The following is a 20,626-nucleotide window of genomic DNA, read 5'->3' as shown; positions in this document are numbered from 1 at the left end:
AATATAATATCAGATATATCCTCACATATAATATAAAAATCCAAAATTATCCTTATTCAATAAGAAAATAAAATTATTAAATTTAAGGAGATTATTATTATTACCAATTATATTGAGATAAAAAATAAAATTAATAAAATAAAAATATTTATTTTAGTTATAAATTATTACATATACAATGTAAAAAATATATATATACATGTTTATAAATATGTAAATAAATTTTATTTGTCATTATATTTATTTTGGTTATTTATGTTCTTACATTAGTTTAACAATAAGATTTTTCAAGTACATACGATTGTTTTTAAAATTTATAGCACTTTAAAAAATAAATTTTTAACAAAACATTTAACTAATTCTTTTTATAACAGATTATTTGCATAGAACAACTAATAATAATAAATTTAAAAGTTACAGCATTAGCAAACTAGCTCTAAATCACTAGTGATGATTAAAACATAAAAATTTAAGGGTCTATAATAACCTCATTATCATCATCATAAAAAAAAGAAAAATTTATACATCATCATAAAAGAATCCCCTTTCATTATCCAATTTTTGATAAAGAAGCTTTTCCAAAACTCTCTATTTGATGTACAAATATGACCTAAAGAAATGTTTTATTTGTTCAATCAGATATTGGGAAAAAAAAAATTGCTATCATGTTCTTTAATTAAGTAAATATGAGCTACTTTTGACTTGAAAACCTATCTCACATCAATTGAAGGAGTTTTCAAAGATTGAAAAGAAATAAATTATTACACAAAATCTTGTAATTATCTGTTTGTATTTGCATGCTTTTAGTGCACATACACATTTGTAAATAACCATACTAGTATATATAAAATATACACGCACACGCATGTGATGATGCAAAAGAATTTGCATAATTGTAATAAATGATAAACAAGAATTTAAAGGAAATGGGGATTGAATAGAGCAAAGTCTTATCTAAATCAGGAAAAGTTGTGTTCCACTATATAATGTTGGAGTAAAGCGAGTACAAGAGTATAGTAATTAAAAGCAAAATATATATGCTATTCAAATCGTTTTAGACATAAAGGCAAACATGGGATCTCTAGTTGGTACTCTTATGTTTGCCACCAAGGTCTCTTCTTGGCCCCCTCTTTTTCTTTTCTTTATGTCAATTTATTGTACACTATTCCCTTTCAACTTCTTCTGATGATGATAAAAGTAGTATACTTCTTTTGCTTTGTTTCCAAGAAACAGAGAAAAAGAGATTCACCATGATTGGAAGATCAATTCGATATCCTTAAGGCTCAAAGCCTAAGCTTCAGCTTTCAAGAGCAGTATGAAAATGAAAAAGGAAATGAAAATAATGGATATGATAGGGTTGGTTTGCTATGTGAGTTAGCGAGCTAGATATAGGTGCCTAGCTATCTGAAGAATCAAGACTATTTTGCACCATAAACATGAGAATATGTAGCTAGCTAGGCTAGCCAGACCCCCAATTTCCAACAATTTGATTTCTTTAATTCATTTACTGAAGTCCTTAGCTTTTTAGTTTTACTTTAGCATATTATACTACTATTTCACTAACTCTAGGTCTTAATCTGCACAGTTGCATGAGATTAGTTTAACTACATAAGTTTTTGAAAAAAATTTGTTTCAATAGGATAATAAACTTAAAGCCCTGATTGTAATTGGTTATTCAATGTCGAACGAAATTTTAATAATCTATAAAGTTTCATATAATTTTATACATTGATGCCCTTGCTTGATTATGAGAAATGAATTGAATCAAACTTTCAGGCACTATAGGAAATCAATCAGGGGGTGTTCATAGTGAAACCTAGATTAATGGGTATTTTTATATCAATAACAATTTCATCTTTATTGAAAACATACAATTGAAATAATTTCTTACAAAGTCCCGCTAAGGGATCAAAGGAAAGAAACTGAGCAAGCAATCCAAATGGCAAATATGGTATAGAAAGGAACTAATAACTAAGTTTCAAAACACCTTCAAACAAGAACAATGATCTAAAAGCAGGAGGAGAAAGTAAAAAAAAGGCAACACAAACTCCCAACCACAAAGCATGTAAACTAAAAGTTATTTGGATATGAATACGATGGAGAAGATAGTGGAAACATTGAATGCTAATAAACTTCATACATGCATGATTCATATATGGCTTCCAAGTACTTGTGTATAAATGCCATGCTAAGCTTGAAGTGCGCTTCTTGAGAAAATCAATGGTGCTTTTGGCCAAGCTGCTTTTAGGGTTTCCATGCTGAAGCCCATACTACAGGTTCTTCTTTCCATGTTAAGTAAATCCCTGATGTATTATCATCTCCTTGTGGAAGCACAAGTCCCCATCCAGCTCGGTATCTCTTAAGCAATGCCTTAACATCATCAACAACATCATCACTAAATCCAACTGGTGAAAAAGCAGCTTCTTTCAGCTTCTCAGCCCATTGGCTTCCTCTCTCCCTTCTCTCACATTCTTCTTCTTCTCTATCACCATTACCATTATTACTACTATTATTATCATCATCACAAGCCAAAACCCTAACTATGTCTCTTGAACATTCCCTCTCCAACATCAATCTTTCATTGCTGGTTGGGACAAAGCTCTCTTCTAGCATCTCAAAATACAATGTATAGAATCTAAGGCACTCTTCAAAGCACTTCACAAAGTCATATCTAGAGCTTGTAAGATCAGCTTCTTCCTCAACGATTGTCACAACTTTTGGCTTAAGGGATTGAAACATCTGGATCACAGCACCTCTTTCCTCTACAGCAACTCTTCTCAAGGCACCGATACAATTCACCGCGACAGCTTCATCTTCTTTGACACCTAGTGTTCCCTTTGTGAGCTCAACTAAGCGGTTCAATCCAGTTATCACTTTGAATTCAAAGGGCACACCCATTAACCTAGCAAACTTCTCCATCCTTTGACCTATTTCCTTCATGACCAATCTAACAAGGCTAGCAGTTACCACAACAGTGAGCTTCAAGTGAGGTGTCTCATCATTTCTGGTAGCCAAAGCTTCTAACAAAGTAGGCCATTGAGTACAAAGTGTGTTGCTCATATCAATTATGTGAAGTTTGGTCTCTCCATCCAAGGCTTCCAAAATTGCACCGTTTGAAGCTACATGACCAAAAGTAGTCCAAGGGCTTACCTCTTGGAATTTGAGAATCAATTTTCTAGCTGAATCAAAGGAGTGGCTCTTTTCTGCAACTGAAGTTAGGGTTTTGTAGCATCTTTGCCCTGATTCAGTAGCCTTACAAAAAAGAGCTTGCAAGAAATACGAAGCTAATTTCTGATCACAATCTCCGTAAGGGGAAGCCAACTCATTTAACATCCATAGAAGATGATGGATTTTGCTAGAGTCCTTGTCAGAGATGGCTCTAGCACACTCCTTAAGAAGCTTTGATGCCCATTTGTTGCCACCCGTCGTGTCTGCACACGGCTCACCGGAGTCCGATGACCGGCTAGTCGATGTGTGGCAGCTGTTTTGTGGCTGAATATTGTTGTTGTTGTTGGTTTGCATGTCTAAAGCTATCTGATCACCATTGCTTTGCTGCAGCTGCTGGTTTGATAAAGAGAAGAAGTGATGAGAGTGTGTTCCTTTTGGAGAAAAAAGAGTTATGTCCATAAACTATTTGGGAGGTCCCCCTTGAGACTTGAGGCAACCGCAATAAACTTTGCAAAACTCAATTCATTTCGGTTTCATGAAATGGTCAAGTACAAAACTATGGTTTAGAGACAGCCATGGTATATATTATAAAATTTTAGGGTCATTTTCATGTTATAATATTTTAAATGTATAAGTAGTATTGTATCTATCCAACATCTATTAAATAAAAGCTTATATTGAGAATAAGGACCTACCATAATGCTTCGTCTTATGATATTTGGTGACACAAATTAGGATCTTAGAAATTCAATTGGATTGTAGTTTTTGTTTGTTATTTGAACAAATAATATATGCATGAAAGAATAGAAAGATCATCACTAGGACTTTGTATATTGTAATCAAGTTCCTAGCTAGCTTTCTTGGGAAAAAGCAATTCATGCTTATGGTTTCACTTGAGAAGCCATACTAAAGTAAATCTCAAAGACCAACTTTGGAGGAAAAAATAAAATAAAAATAAAAATAGAAACTGAAAAGATATGTAGCACTGATTCATAGACCAGTCCAATCCTTTAACTCAATTTTTTTTTTTTTAAGAATTTGGTCTGGCAGTATGGGATTTCAATGCACCAGGAGTTAAGAAAGTAAAATAAACTAATTAATAATTTAAATGATTTATCAAGTTGATGTTATCACCACATTGGTAGAGTAGCTGGGAGGGTTTGGCAAGGAATAAAACATTTATTCCCAAAAATTAATAAAATAAGTTAGTGGAATCCCAATTGTTCAATAGTAACTGCATCCTGCCACCAGAAAAATAACAAACTACATATTTTCCTGAGAAAATGAAGACAAAGAGATGATTATAAAAGCAATATTAATAATAGCATAATAATTATGGCTTGATGTCATTGGATTTTCCCTATATAACTAACTTTGTCAACTTTATTAGCATATAATTCAGATAAATTTTGTATCATTCTATAATTTTGGAGACATTAATATTGTAGTTGGAGTTCTATAATACTGTTCAATACCTTGTTCTATATGTTTTGGTGGTGATTATGAAGATGACAACTCTTGAAGGGCAAGGCCTGACAGTATCTGGCTAAGTTTGTCACGGGAAGCTAAAGGCTTTCTAAATTATAAGTTGCGGTCCTTAATACAATTTTCAGTAGTTTTCATAAATTTTATGCTGATACGTGTTCTAGCTCTATGATTTTATTGAGGAATAAGGTTTATTTCACCTTCTGACTACATGTATCGTTTGGTTTTCTTATTAATAAGTTTGTTATCGCTCCCCCTACAATTATCAAAAAAAGGGACGGGCGGAGGGGGAGGGGAAGATAGGTTGAGACAAAAAAAAATTACATTATAAAAAATATGAGAGACGACAGATGACAGTTCTCGAAGATATAGATGTTTACTAATTGAGCTAAAAAATCTTAAATTAAAAGCGAGAATAACCCAATGTTAGTATTAGATCTAACAACATTCATTCATATAAAATAATAAATCTTTATCACTGATTCATCCATTAGAAATATAAATATTAGACTTTGGACTACACCATGACCATTGGAAATTGACATGTACATTAATTTTTATTGCACTCAGAAGGAAATGGAGTCTACAACTCAGCTGCTGTCTTTTAATAATCATCCAATAACCATCATTTATTAGTTTATCACACACAAATCACTTTCCATTATAATCAAAACGCCGTTGAACTTGATGATGCGTTTTTTGTATTTGTTCCATTTTTAATCTGTTCATATCATTTCATGTTCTTGTCAATTCAATCCTTCTCATTGTTAGTTTACTCCATAGTTCAAGCTAGCTAGCTTTCAAGTAAAATGAAATGTCTTTAATTGACAACACCACATTGTATCAATACATAATGGTGATAAGCAGGCTTACTATTTCTAAAGGTTTAGACAACTATCTAACAAGGTATTGATGTTGATGATTATTTTTTCCTAGAGAAAAAAATAAATTAAAAACACATTTTTCTTAATTGATACGTCTTAATAACACTAAAAAGAAGAATTTCTCATGAATGAACGAACTCTACACAGACACACACGAATAACGTTCATCATTTTTTAATATTTAAAGTCATATATTTACACCATAAAATTGCGAATTTGGGGTCTAATTTAAAAGTGGGGGCAAAGAGGCAAGAACTAGATGAAACAAAAGAAAAAAAAATTAAAATTTAAACAAGAACGAAGTAGAAGGTGAAGTAACTAAAATTAATTGGGTATCAAAATGATGCTTATTCCTTGGTAATGATTTGACAAGAAGACAAGGTTGGACTGTTGGATCTACTGTTTATCCATCCAATCATTGGAGAAATGTCTCTGCCTCACCCATCTTGTATATAATATATATATATTAACAATAATAAAAAAGGGTGGCCTCCAAGATGATTCCATTTAAGTGGCCCATGAATTTGCAGCATTCTTTGTCTGCAAGTTCTTCCCAACATATATATTACAATTGCAATTAGATTGAAAAAATAAAATAAAAGTTTTATATACTCATGGGAATGTTTAGAATGTAGAAAATATGTGTTTGATATCAAAAAATGTGTTAAAATTATTTTAGTTATAAATTTTCCACGATAACTTCTTATTTAAACGAGGGACACAACGCTTGGAAGATATGACATTCGACTTAAGAAGTGTAACAACAAATTTAAGAATCGGTAACATAACTGTTCCGACATTAGATGATTATAAGGTAAGTATATGACCCTACAGATACAAATTATCTATGCAGTAACGTCATCAAATTAATTTTATAGGTTTTTTGTTATATGAGTGCACAAGTTTTATGACTTGAATTTGTACACCATATGTATCCTTCGAGAGCATAATTGTTAAAAAAGTAAACAAAAAAAAAAACATTTAAATTGCTAAAAAGTACTTCTGACAATGCTAATCTTGAGATCAAACCATATGGGCAAATAACTTTAAAAATGAAAAAGAAACTATGCTTTAACAAAAAGGTTATATCTCTTCTTTTTTGACTTTCTGCTTCTTCCCTTTCCAGTTTCCAGTATGGCTTTTGCACATAACTGCTTTCTGCTGACACCAAAGGTGTTAAAATAGAAAAGCACCTCTAAGACTAGAGAGAAGCGCTACCAGAAAAAGCAATTATGGGTTAAACAAACAAAACTACAGAGGGCCCTGAAACCGACCATAATAACCCTACATAGCAAAGCTTCTTAAAAACCTGAGACCCAATAGCAATAATCAATGGCCTCTTTGAAATTCGAAATTCTCAAGATGATCATGATCCTCCTGTAAAGTCATCAAAAACATAGCTCAAAAGTTTCATATAATTTGTTACAATTTCCTCCGTGCAGAAAACTCATAAGTTTAAATTTACACCTTGCAGTCGAAATTTTGTGTACTGCTACTACACGCAGTTATATTAACTCAACATAGACCACAAATTATGCTCTACTTAAGTTCAAACAACAGCCAAATTCAATTGAAGAGAACAAAATCTAATTAGATTATGTATCAAGGGAGCTGATCAGGTGTGCACCGTAAGTGCGCAACTGGGTGCGTGTCAACCTCGTGGGCAGTGGGGCCCACCCCCAATGGAAGCTTGGCACGCACACACTCCCATACTATCTGGTGCACGACTGCACACAACTGAACAATCTTCTATGTATTGAAATCAAGACAATGAACATAACAAGCTTGGGTACCGAAGATGATCAGATAATAACATGTGAAAATATAAGAGCCACATGATATGTTTCTACAAAAGAAGAAAAGAAGTACAATTCTGAGAGGTTATGTTACATACCTCCACTCATTTTTCCATTTTGTGTCAAAATCAAAGAATACAGCTCTAATATTCATGGGCAACTTGCTTTACTCACTGACAAGTGTGCCTAACAGACTTGAAAAAACAGATGCAAATGACCATAAACTACGATAAATATACCAAAGGACATAACCTTCCACACAAGAATAAACTTACATGTTAATATTGACAATAATAGGTGTCAAAGAACTTCCGATAACACAGCCACAAAAAGAAAAGAACAACGGAACAACAACAGTGTTCAACATATGCTGGGTTATCGGCGATTAACTTCTTAGTTGATATAATTCAACCACAATAACCTATCAAAACCAAAGATTAAGAGGTTCATTGGGTATCTTGAGAAGGCAACCTCTGATATCTGGAAAATCAATAAAGCTTTGGGTCCACAGTCATTTCAAGATTACAGTAAGAACTACAAAATTCAACAAACATCACTTTTTTCATGAAAAAAGTATATGCACACATGTGGGTCTCGCATAGGAAATGTCCAAATGAAAATTATACTTACCAAAGACAAATGCAAGTGTTATGGAAAAAAATAAAGATCTCTCCGGAAGTAAAATATATATCACTACATCACAATTCACAAACTTTACAACAAATGTAAGAATCAATGCAGCCACAATCACTTCAAGACCAAACAGAGTCCTAAATCTATTGCAACTGTTAAAAGGGATGATTCGCTAGCAACATTTCGAAGGCGTGAGTTATTTGCCTGGTTTTAATATCATGATCTGCTTTAGAACTCCAAATTTAGGCCAATGCTTTGAATCAACAACTAATGATTTCAATCACTGATTCTTTAAGTAGAAAAACAGTAACATAAAAAGGAAAGGCATACTGATAATGAAAATCATGTCATAGAATGACTACAAGGTTCTTATGTCCAATCTCTTCAAAGTACAACATGAAGTAAGAGGCTGATCTATTAAGAAGTTAAAAAAACTAATTATTCTGAAAAGCATTAGCGCCATGCTATAGGATATTCAAATAATACTATTGTTCTATAATTATTAAAGTGGAGAGGTAACAGGAAATGTCGTTAGCTACCGTATGTTGCATGCCTTCACAAATCCTTAAATTTCATTATGAATTGTCCACAGTATAATACATACACTAAATGTCCATTGCAAGAGGTCACTGACATTGATGGCTCAATCAGATAAAATTTTGAAGAATGAACCAGATAAACCAACTTCACGAATACATAAAGAGAGATTAAAAGTTGTCCACCTGGGGGGCAGTTTGATGCAATCATGTCGCAAGCAGATCCGTATGAAAGCTCTGTAGTGATGTGGCCGACAAATATAAATTCTTGGCTGTCATATGTTAAAAGAAAAGTTTCTCTCACTTGTGGTCGACATCGTCAATCAAAATCAATCCACATAATTTCAGCGTCAGCTACACAGTTTACCATCCTTTATAATCACTTTTTCCCCTGTATCCATGAGCTTATAATCTGGTACAGTAGCATGAATAAATTATCGAGGGATCATGCTACTGTCATCATGACAATTGCAATTATTATTGAAACAAACAATGTGGTCAAGAACCAGCTTGATTCCACACTTATAAATCTGAAGGCTCCATTGATACATTCAATGGTTCTTAAAAGCTAAAAAATTATGATTTCTGTGTATCTCCTACTTTAATTGCCAACATCACCGCCATAATACTACTATTGCCTATCACCTTAGGTATTAAGTTATCCCCTTCTCTTTCCAGACATGATTCCTTGCTAATATACGGCAATCACATCTTAGTAAAGAGGGGGAATGCAAGTAGAAGCATTAATGCATATATAACTAACCATGCCTGTGTGCACATGCATGCAACACAAAGGTGAAATATCTAAGCACCTAAAAATCCCATCAAAGAACCAAAACAACAAAGAGAGAGCATAGGAAGCAAAGATATCAAAGGCATAGCAAAAATCCATCTTGAAAATTGTTACACATGGAATTTTCATCCCCTAACTTAAGAACCGTATGGTGGAGCTGCGCTGACGGCACGGAAGTCCCAAACGGGGCCTTAATGTGGTAGATATTCTAATGAATAGCAAAAATGGGAGGATGAAGAATTATTAATTTGTTAATTTTAAAAGCTTGTTTTAATCCTTTTTGGACAAGATTATTTGTCATTATATCCTGGACAAGATTATTTGTCATTATATCCACCCAGGTCAACCTCAGTTTCATCTACAAATACAAGCAACCATGCATGCCTTTTGTCATTTTTCTCTCTCTCATCTTCAATTAGTGCTTCATGAGAGTATTAATAAAGGTCAATAATGATCCTACATGGCGAAGCATATCCCATATCCAAAGATGCAAGGCCCAAGGGAACGTATTTTTTCAGTTACATCACACCCCATCCCTACCCAACCCCAAATTAAACGTATTCCCAAAACTCAAATTTGAGACCTCTTGCTTCCACTGCGAGACTGAATGGTTTGACTACTTTTAGTCAAAGCAAGAGGCCAAGGGTCTGAATGCCCTCGCATCAACCTTAGAGGGGGATTAGTCTAATTTAGGGTAGATGTGATGGGGACCATGTTAATTAAAAAAAAAATCCCAAATCCAAAAGATCAAATAATAATCATCACATACTCTTTGTATCAGGGAGAGAAAACTAATCGTCACATTGTTCCAATGTTTCCCATTCATTACAATAGGATGGAAACTGATGCAAACACAAGTGAATGGGAGGGATAAAGAATTAAAAAAATTAAAATAAAAAGAGAAAGAAAGCTATCTTAAGTAGACATACCAATATTGATCAAGTAAACAAAATGGAAAAATATCTACAGTCAATTCAATGCTTCCATCCCTTTGAGTGGCCATCTTCCATGTATGGCTCAAGAAATCCAATGAACTGAAATGAAACAAATATGAACCTGAAAAATTAAAGATTTGGCTTGGCAGTGACCGTGTAAGGGATAAAAGCTTCATTGACTAAAAGGTCCATGATGAAATCATGAAACAATCCTGTCCAGAGAAGTGATATTATGCCAGCCAAAATATGTAACTAGAAATGCATTCATAGTGCATTGAAATATAAATGGTTTTGCACAGCAAGCCAGAGAAACTAAACCTTCCAGTGGCTAGGAAAAGAAGACTGTATAAATGTTTTAACTGCAACACTGATTCCAATACCAGCAGTGGTTTATATTAAAAAAGAAAAAAAAGAGTCAAAATAGGAGCTGACAGTTATTCAAGTTATAGCCATATAATTTGCCAGTTTGGTCAATTGATTCAAGATGCAAGATTGCCAAGTAGGTGAGCCGTATATTTATTTGAGCAGTTTGCTATGACCAACCAAGAACATAAGGGGATTCAAATGAGCACATAACAAAGCAGGATTCAAATGATCACATCTTTCAAATTAATAAAAATGAACTTCCAGAATTCAAAGTTTAGCATTTCTACGACAGACCTCGCACACGCATTAAAACTTTCACATTCATGGTAATAGCAATACTTCTGCATACTCAGTAACCTGTTTAGTTAAATATACATTGTGAGCATATATGCAATACTAAGCATATACCTTGCATCCATCCTCAGACCAACAAGCACCATAACCATCGGCTACTCTAATCTCAAAGACAATTCCATGAGGTTGAACAATATGCACATGTAGCCAGCAGCAGTAAGCAATTAAAGGACCAATGACATCCATTGCGAGCCTATTTTTATTGGAATCTGGAGGGGGGGGGGGGGGATCAACATTAAGTAGTGGCTGGAAATTTAAAAGAATTACTACAAGCTGAAGGTTATTATTATTATTTTTTCCCCAATTAATAGACTGGTAAAAATGCCTGAATTTGACTCATTTGTTTAACCAAAGCAGCATAAGCCAATCATGAAGGTTCAGCAGATGGTTTAAAGTATCCGTGCATGTATGTTAAGAACATAACAAATATCAACGAAACAAGAAACAAAAACAACAAAGGCATAAACAAGATACTAACCACTTCCATCATATCTACCCCAGTACCTGTTGCTACTCCTAGTAGCATGTTTTGCCAAGGCCCTGGCTCCACAAGTTAAGGAACTACCTTTGACCTCCAAAAAAGAGAGAGAATTTGATAAATAAGCAAATAAAATTTTAGAAGGTTCAAGCCTAAAACTAAAGCATAGAAAAACTCTTAGATTTTGAACGAATAACATTCTTTCTCTTGTACCGATTTGAGATCAAAACATGGACAGTCATTTGCAGATAGGCAGAATGGAATACCCAAGCTCTTTGTTCCCAACATCTATCTAGTGGGTCCAATTGACCACCAATACTTGATGATCACAAACACTTTTGTTTCTAACAGATAATCTTCTCTTCTGGATGTCTAGCTGCATTTTTTATTATTTATTTTTTGTTTCAGTTACCATGCACCCCACCCAACCAAATTCAACTAATGTGTGGGGATCAAACCATCAATCTATTACTCATGCGGCAAAAGGCTAAATCAAATGGATTATCCCTTTAGGGACAGATAAAACAGAATATCTTCTTCTCAAATGCTGCCTGATCACACTAATCCTCTGTGCACTGTTATCACAGACATATATTGAAGGTTTTTTTTCTTAAAAAAAAAATCTTATTCAAATATTATAAATTTTCAAAACCAAACACAAAATATTTTGTTGATGGGATAAAAAACAAACCAATCAGAGGAAAACCAAAGTATAGCGTGAATTTAAAAAATAAAATAAAATAAGATAAAAAGGCATTTCAGAACTAGTCACTATCTTACATTTGGCTTAAAAGGCAACATGAATGATGAGAGAAGAGCTGATCTTGGTGGTGGGAGTGCATCTGAAATCGTTCCAGCAGTATGCGAAAGACCCAAAAGGCTTTGAATGCCCACATAACCGAGTCCCTAAATTAGAAACTTCAAGCAGTCAGCACTACAATTAAGACTTTGCAATTTTGTCAGGCAAAGGTTTGTTCATGGACATTTCACATGGCCAATTATAGATGAAAACACTTTACAGCCATGCCACGGGTTAAATGCTAATGGCACAGATCCACACCCAGAATCACAAGCAAACACATATATGAATGTCTGCACACAGTGCACACATATAGAAAGTTATAGTTTCAGATGAGAAATAAAGTATCATTCAAATGCACTACAACCACTGCTAAAACAGGCACTTGATATCCTTCAAAAATCTAATTCACTCTGTACTGCTCTACACAGAGTTTGGTTCATGCAGAAGAGGATATTCTAGATGAACAACACTTTAAATGGTCAAAACCTCGACTGAGTCATTCATCAGAATTTTCTTAACTTTCCAATATGGCAATATCAATTATGGATAGAATTTGGATTTTAAAAGACTCTAAGTTAAACATTCATCATGAATAGATCCATGTCATGTTCAACAGAGATTTATTACAATATAATAGCAAAGTTTCAAAATGATTCAAAAAATAAAAATAAACTGTTTCTTGGTAAGGTGGACCATTATAAGTTCTAAAGCACTTTCACCCGTTGACCAAATGGAGAATTCCGATCTCAAATCAGTCATAACATAAATTGTTAACATATGATCATGATACATACAACAAAAATCATTTGCCTCGTAGGATCAAATGTTTAAATTTGATAATGATAATTGAAGGTTATGATGCAAGATTCACTAAACTGGGAAATTAATTAATAGCCACAACCTATCAATTTTTGAAACCTCAACAAATTCAAGAGTGCCTATTTCGATTTTCTTCAGCCATTTTCCATTCATTGCTTAAAGAATTTGAAGCTGTGCAATGTCTATTTCAATAACTTACATTTTTTTCTTCTGGCTTAGAATTTTTTGGCTCAGAAACAAAATAAGTATATTAAATGTAGGACATGATATAACTTAATAACAACTCACATACTCATTAAATGTGAACGTTATAACCTTCTACAGTACTTTAATTAGCCTAAACCAAAAGCTATAACCGACAAATTAAACTTTGTCCAAACCAGACAAATTTGAGTTCAAGCAATAAAAAGGAATTTCAAAACATAAAACTTATGAACTAAAAATGAAAAATGCAAGTCAGGGGTGCAGATAGGCAACTCACAGACAGTATGCTGGCCAGTGTAACATAGGGCTGAGTAGCCATTTTGGAAATGCATATTGCAAGGACACCATTGGACCTTTCCTTCTCCTCTGTGTAGAATTTTCTATAAATTTGTACACCTGCAAAACTTACACCCATTACTTCCAATTAGTTAGACATCAAAGGTCAAAAACCTTGCCCAATAGTCAACCTATTGAAAGTTCTATTTTTATGTCCAAAACTAATAAAGAGACACATATTTACCACAAAAGCCATACCAATTGTGACTTGCATTTAAAGTTTTTGACAATCCCCTGCATCTGGAAATTGCTCATTGGCTATATTTATAGCAGCATGCCAACATGAAAGGGAATATTTGGTATTTTGAATGATTTTACTCCATCAGAAGTATTCTTAGGGGTTACCAATTACAAGTAAATGCTCAATAAAATCTTAGTAGCAAATCTTATTTAGTTTAGCAAGGCACTAAAGCATTATTTTTCACACTCTTGTAGCTCTGATCTAGCTATGAACTTCCTAAAAATTTATGAATTTGTGCATTCTGTCTTCTCAGTTTCAGTGAATTGTTAACAGTTGCTAGCCATTTGCTATTTCAAATATGCAACCACCACAAAAGTCCCATAGAGAAACAGAAGATAGGATGGTTTGCTCTAAGTGGTACTTCCTAATCCATAAAACAGCCCTAAAACCCACCCTGGTCACCCTTAAACAAATATACAGCACCCTAACCCTCATTTCAAATTTATGGTGGCAACTTGCATGTATTGCCAACATTGATGGCACTTGTACAAAACCAGACATTACTGCAAAGAGCTAAAGGGCTTTCTTGATACTGAAGTATAACGTGATGCAGTAGCAGATCTATCACAGATGTAATACCTTCTTCAATGGTTTTAACCCCAGGAAGGACTTTCACAAGACTTTCTGCTTCCAACATCTCTGAAAATGAATCATAGTGGCAAACAGACTGCCAATGGATAAGACTATGAATGTGCAACTCAACTAGAAATATGATAGTAACAAATAAGTAAAATGAACATTTCTCACCTGAACTTTAAGCATCATGCACTTATTTAAGAGAATCACTGAACCTGGCCCTATGCTGTGAGCAAATAGTTAGATAAATAAGAAAGAGTAACAGTGGCCAACCAAAACTGCACACAGATTATAGATAGCAAAAAGAGACTACCCTCTACAGTGATCATAACAACCCATAAATTAATAGTCAAAGCTTCAAAATCAACACTACAACATTATTTTTGAAATTAATAATTAAATCTAGAACATACTCAATGTCACCTAGTCAGAGTCCCTTAACAATTCCCAGCCTCTAGATGTGGAAACTACACGTCTTGTATCCATAATAGACTCCAACAACCATTCATAGATTCCTTGTTGATCAGCAAAACAGTACTTTACACTATCAAATATAATATGAAAGGATCCTAGAAAAAAGAAAACGTAATTATGAAAATTCAACTCATAAACAACTAAGCATAAGCCACACCTGTTGTAATCACTGATTGTGCATCTTCCCTCTACAGTTTCGAGGCCATCTACACACATGTCAATGTTAAATAATAAACAACACAGATAAAAACAAATTACGAAGAAATCAATGAGAAATTATCTAAAGTACTATAGTAAATAAATAATTATACCTTTTATAAATGAAAAGAAGGGCTCCTGAACATGAAGTTCAAACTCTACAGCCTTCAAAATCTACCACAAAACCATCACAGGAGAGCTTTTAGAATCACTCAAAGTGCTTCTGCATCTATTTTGTAATGTTTAACTAACAAAGAGCTTTTATAAAAAGTGATTTTAACTTGAAAACTTACATCGACCAAATCAGACGACCCCTTATTTAAAATCAATTGACTCCACTCCTCTTCCTTCTGTTCCAAGAAACATTCTTCATTCATCAAAGCAACCTTCTTATACGTCCGACAAAATGCCCCGCAATTCACGGAACGACACAACGCTAACGCTAAACGCTTGTACAAAGGATACAAAGGAACTCCTTGAAGAGAATCTTCATCAGAATCAAAATCAAAACCTACATTATGTCGAACCAATAGAAAATAAATAACATAAGGTTACTTTCATACACGCGCGCGCACGCAAATAAGATACAAACAAATGGAGAATGAAGTGTGTGTTATGAGGATTACTGGTGGAGGGTGAAACGGCATCGTTTGGATCGTCTTGAAGGAGATTGGTGCAGAATTTACTGGAAATGCCGAGGTCAAAATCCAGGGTTTCGTCGATGTGCGAACTCAGCGTGAACTTCAGTAGCTCTTCCATACAGTCTTTCAATCGTTCCATTTGTTAATGGCTCTGAGGTAATTTCCTCTTCAATCGTCTTTGAAGGTTGCTTTTATAAACAGAGTCTCAAGCTTTCTCTGTTTCCTTCTTCAAAAACGAGCGGCTTATTTCTCCAAATACGGCACCACTGGCACCGCGCTCGGTAATACTGCAAATATGACAATTATTCTACTGAAAAGTCCAAAATTTACCCCACCATTTTGTGTTACTCTCTTATTGGATAACATCTTCTGTAGCTGATAAATATTAATATTCGAGTATTCAATATATGAATATAATATTAACTAAGACCTGATTATTGAGATTTCTAATTTTACTTGTGCAATTATATATAATAATTAAGGTGTCGTTTGTTTTTTAATTTAATGATTTAAAGTGACTTAATTTAATTAATTAAGTTAATTAGAGATGTTTGTTTTTATAATTTAATGAGACTTTTTAGATAATTTTGACTTAATAAAATAAGCTAATTTTTTTAGCTTTTTATTTAATGGAGAAAACTGAATTAAGTCAATTACTTGCTAATGTAAAAAATATCCCTGGTTTATAATTTATTTTTCATGTCTATCCCAAAACTCACCCATAGATATTTACCCCACATAAAAATATTCCTGTTTTTTTATTTCTTATATTATATACGATAAAAATTGAAATTTATGGTATTTTATATATTAAAATTCTAAAATAATTATGTATTCACTTGAATATAATTTTACTTATAAATGTTAAAATATTATGGTATTTAATATATTATTTATTTGACATTTAAATTTAATAAGGATATAAATGTAAAAGTACATATTTTCTGCTTTTTAAGTTGAAAAAAATAAACAACTTAATCCTTATTTTCCGAGATTCAAATGAAAAAACAAACATATTATTCAGATTCAGACATTCAGACCTATTCAGAATTCAGACTAATTCAGGTTTATTCAGATTTCAGACAAAAAAACAAACGCCACCTAAATATATTGATAATAAAATCACAAATTTCATTCCTCCAATAAAATAAGATATGATTGACTACATTGTTTATGTGGCAATGTAAACTCTACCCAGTTCGAATATCTTTATTGGTGCTCTGTTTTATGATTAGTTATGGACATATGTAGTAAAAATAAAGATACATCTATAAATTCTTATATAAACTTATTTTATAAAAATTAATTCAGCATAATGAATTAGTAGATTAAATAACTCTTGACCCAGATAATTTACTTTTATTATTTCATAGTTTCATTTAACTAATAAACTTATGACACAACAATTTGTACAAGAGTTCATATCTCTATCATCACTCATGTTTCTTCATAATTGTTTATATTGAAGGATCTTTAAATTTCAAGCTCTAAGATTTTTATTCAATTTGGAACATGTTTATATAATGAGAATCGGAATGGGCAGAAATCACAATGGGTTGGAACAAGAGTGAGGAATAAGAATTAAAATAAGTTGTTTACTTAGATGGTAGGAATTGAAATCGGAATGAGATGGGTTGCCATTAATGCGTCTACTTTGTCTTGGAACCGGAGTGGACTATTTTAATTTATTAAAATGCCCCTAGCTAATTGTTGTTATTGTTATTATTTATTATAATAACTATAATTATTATTTTATTGTTATTAATAATAACATTAATAATAATATGTGTGAAAATTATTATTATTATTATTATGAAGACGACGACGACGGCGATGATGATAATAACTACAACAACAATAACAGCAAAATAACAAATCACTGGCGAGCGATGGCAGTGGCTTCTTTATCGACAAGCGACAATGAAGTTCAGAGAGTGATAGCAACAATCGATAGATATTACAAATGACTAGCAACGATTAGTGGAGCAAGGTCGACAATCATGGCTCTACTGCGTTCAACAACCAACATGCATTGGTCATGGCTTCTGCTTCTCGTCGGCGATAGATCGATCGTGCAAAGATCCGATTGTGTTCAATTTTTTTTTTAATTGAGGAGAAAAATAGGTATTTTTTATTTTTATTTTGGGGAGTAAAATAGTCAATCTTGGGAATGGTGGATATTCCCAAGCTCGTTAGGAATCAGTCTCTCATTCCCCATTCTCAAATTGGGGTGGGTCATACGATTCCGATTCTTAATTCTATTTTGGGAAGTAAAAGCAATCAATTATTTTGATTCCAAATTCTAATTTCTCAATTTAGAAAGTAAACGCACCAGAAATGTTTTAAATTTCACATGTCCGAATTTTAAATAAAAATTTAAGAAAAATTAGACGATGAGATTATCCGAATTTAATTAGTGTGTCCTCACATTAATAAACTTTTGACATTTATTAAAATATGTTTGATAATATATTAACAAGATATGGAAGCACGAATGGGAGAATCAACTGTGTGGCACCACGAACAAAATTTCATCACTTTTTCCTCCCATAATATGTGTCAATTTGTAATTGGGTGAGACTGTGAGAGTATTTAGAACAACATTGGTACTCCATAAACATTCAAGACTTTTTCCATATATGTTGTTGGGCGGAGAAATTTTAAAATACATTTAATATATTGCAATCAATTGATGTATGCATGACATATGTAGTTGAATTTAATATAATCACCACTTGCTTGATAATTTTTTAAAATAAATATATATACATCATAATATCATTTTAAAATACTTCTGATGTATTTTAAAATTTCTTTGTTGGGCGAATACATTCTGAAATATTATTGGCAAGGAAAGAAACTAAAATTAAGCAATAATTTAATTTTGTAATAAACAAAAAAGGAAGACAATTTAGAATTTCAAAATCTCAAATAAAAGAAGAAAATAAGACCAGAAAAGGATACTTGGAATGAAGTGTATAGATTTTCGGGATTTTGTTTCTTCCCTGGTCCAAATATTCCTTTTGTAAATGATGACTGGAGATTGTCTGTAATTATACTAATTTTGTTTTAAACGCCAAAATCGTTTTTACCAAAAATGTATGTGTCACTCACCACTATATAAATAGCAAGAACTAGTGATTAGTTTAATCTATTCTCACACAAATTTTAAAACATATTTTGTTTAGAAAGAATGGCTCAAGTGAAGGTTCTCACATATGTGCTCATTGTGGCACTCATGCTGTGCATAAGTATGTAGTTTTTTTTCTTTTAATTTAATTTGATTTTATTTATCTAAGGTTTTTCTTTATTTTGTTTAATTTTGATTTTGATTTTTTTATAATAAATTTTACAGATAGCAAGGAAGTGGTGAGCAAATCAAAATGCTGCAATAATCATCCAGAGCTTGGGGGTTGTAAGCATGGTGTGGATGACGATCCTGATCAAGGTGGCAAATGCTGGACTTATTGTGTTTCAGATTGTGAAAAGGGAGGCTTCTGCAAGGAAGTCTACAAAAATCATTTTGAATGTCACTGTTATTGCTGATTTTACATCAAGCACATATATATTAATGTAACCACCATCAAAATAAATGATGTAACCATCAAAATAAACAAATGTTCAACATTATTGGCAATAATTACTATCATTTGGTTGATTTTTCTTTTTTTAAATTTTTTTTCTCTCAAATTGCATATTAGACAAACGATCACTGAATCATCATCAAATTGATGATGCTACTTGGCGCATAAGTCGTCGTTGAACTGCCACTAAATTGAATTAATCTAATGGATAAATTAATTTTTCATGTGATTGATGTTTTTCTTGTTGCGAAAGTAAAAACTGTGAATCTCTGTCATTAGTCGCAGTTTTGACGTGGAAAGAAGTGCTGCTGAGCGTTGGGTTCCATCAAAATTAAACTCCAAAAAAGTGTCTAAATTCTTCTTGTTGAGTAACTATCGAAGACTGAATCTAAACTATGCAGAAGATAAGTATTGACTCTGTGATTGCATAAACAGCCGGATCCTGCAGAGAAACAGACAAAAGATCCCAACGATAATGAAATGTGTTACCCACATCATTTAGAAAATAATATCTAAATTTATGGCATGGACTTTTTAGGCCAATAGATACGGTGGGATGTCATTTCTGCTTAGTTACATCTAGAATCTTTCTTCAAGTACCAGGATTTGATTTTGTAATAACATTCGGATTAATCCCTTCAGAACCATTTGAAATTATTTTTCTCGATACAGGGTGCAGCTGTAATTTTAGTCTCCATCATGCATATATGAACGTAACACTCAGAGACCCGAACCATGCAAATTAAAGTGAAAAAAGAAAAAGCTTCTGTACATCCAAAGCAATACAACCAGCCATGTAAGTCCGTATCATATCAAAAGAAATGATCAAACCATCTTCACCGACTCCTTAGCACCTAAAATCTCATAAAATGTCACTTCTTGATCAATTAGCTCCTGACATTTACTTCCCACTTATTTTCTTTTATAAAGTTGTATCAGACAAAAATACTAATCCCAAAAATTTCTCATCTCCTCAAAAAAAATCTCTCACAAAAACACTAACCCACTGCTACTCTTTGGCGGGACGAGCCGAAGATGTTTTTTCTGTTGGTTGTGACGATAATGGCTTCCCATTTATTAAGACCCTAGTAGCCAGTGACACGTCCAAGGTTCAGAAAACCCCAGAAATGGATTCACTTGACCGGATACTGCCATTCAAACCCCATGAACAAAAGTTAGCTAATTAAGCGAACCTCCGTGTTCAGATCAATTACTTGACTGTGGTGGAGTAGCAATTGCTGTTTGTTATAAGCATATTACAGCAGATGCTTGCAACAGCTATTGTATCTTTTCCCATAAACTGGGCTACTGTCACTACCACTA

General features: G+C 33.1%; 3 protein-coding genes across 22 annotated transcripts; 1 reads left to right on the top strand and 2 right to left on the bottom strand.

Annotated features, from left to right (window-relative positions):
- Positions 1-1,923: 1,923 nt before the first annotated feature.
- Positions 1,924-3,809, bottom strand: LOC102610900 (protein SHORT-ROOT-like). The gene has a single exon (XM_006478689.4). It carries the CDS (start codon positions 3,625-3,627, stop codon positions 2,245-2,247), a length of 1,383 nt encoding a protein of 460 aa, XP_006478752.2. The 5' UTR covers positions 3,628-3,809; the 3' UTR covers positions 1,924-2,244.
- Positions 3,810-6,504: 2,695 nt separating this feature from the next.
- Positions 6,505-16,064, bottom strand: LOC102611205 (uncharacterized). 20 transcript variants are annotated; one of them, XM_006478690.4, is made up of 12 exons: positions 15,705-16,055; positions 15,372-15,589; positions 15,192-15,252; positions 15,038-15,086; positions 14,578-14,632; positions 14,410-14,497; positions 13,531-13,649; positions 12,209-12,334; positions 11,429-11,522; positions 11,005-11,159; positions 10,225-10,329; positions 8,631-8,914 (listed from the first exon to the last, which is right to left on the bottom strand). In XM_006478690.4, the coding sequence occupies exons 1-11, from the start codon at positions 15,856-15,858 to the stop codon at positions 10,270-10,272; spliced, it is 1,179 nt and encodes a 392-aa protein (XP_006478753.2). In that variant the 5' UTR covers positions 15,859-16,055; the 3' UTR covers positions 8,631-8,914; positions 10,225-10,269. The 20 variants fall into 20 exon arrangements, 16 of the variants coding, with proteins under 16 accessions (XP_052293429.1, XP_052293428.1, XP_052293430.1 ...); XM_052437471.1 differs by having other exon boundaries at positions 8,660-8,774; positions 15,705-16,056; XM_052437469.1 differs by lacking the exon at positions 11,005-11,159 and having other exon boundaries at positions 6,505-8,774; positions 10,225-10,351; positions 15,372-15,553; positions 15,705-16,064.
- Positions 16,065-18,880: 2,816 nt separating this feature from the next.
- LOC102619109 (putative defensin-like protein 20) lies at positions 18,881-19,357 on the top strand. The gene is made up of 2 exons (XM_006478714.4): positions 18,881-18,970; positions 19,075-19,357. Exons 1-2 carry the CDS (start codon positions 18,913-18,915, stop codon positions 19,263-19,265), a joined length of 249 nt encoding a protein of 82 aa, XP_006478777.1. The 5' UTR covers positions 18,881-18,912; the 3' UTR covers positions 19,266-19,357.
- Positions 19,358-20,626: the final 1,269 nt, after the last annotated feature.

This window comes from Citrus sinensis, chromosome 3 (genome assembly GCF_022201045.2).
Source record: "Citrus sinensis cultivar Valencia sweet orange chromosome 3, DVS_A1.0, whole genome shotgun sequence".
Taxonomy (NCBI): Eukaryota; Viridiplantae; Streptophyta; class Magnoliopsida; order Sapindales; family Rutaceae; genus Citrus; species Citrus sinensis.
The sequence above is the reverse complement of the archived record's forward strand: the minus strand, read 5'-3'. Positions and strand labels throughout refer to the sequence as shown.

What these genes read in the sequence shown, in the direction of transcription:
- LOC102610900 (XM_006478689.4), bottom strand. Translation starts at nt 3,627, where the DNA reads ATGGACATAACTCTTTTTTCTCCAAAAGGAACACACTCTCATCACTTC.
- LOC102611205 (XM_052437468.1), bottom strand. Translation starts at nt 15,858, where the DNA reads ATGGAACGATTGAAAGACTGTATGGAAGAGCTACTGAAGTTCACGCTG. An exon ending in TGCCGTTTCACCCTCCACCA is followed by an intron (nt 15,590 to 15,704) that starts GTAATCCTCATA and finishes GACATAATGTAG; the next exon opens with GTTTTGATTTTGATTCTGAT. An exon ending in TGTTGCCTTTTAAGCCAAAT is followed by an intron (nt 11,523 to 12,208) that starts GTAAGATAGTGA and finishes TCTTTTTTGGAG; the next exon opens with GTCAAAGGTAGTTCCTTAAC.
- LOC102619109 (XM_006478714.4), top strand. Translation starts at nt 18,913, where the DNA reads ATGGCTCAAGTGAAGGTTCTCACATATGTGCTCATTGTGGCACTCATG. An exon ending in GGCACTCATGCTGTGCATAA is followed by an intron (nt 18,971 to 19,074) that starts GTATGTAGTTTT and finishes TAAATTTTACAG; the next exon opens with ATAGCAAGGAAGTGGTGAGC.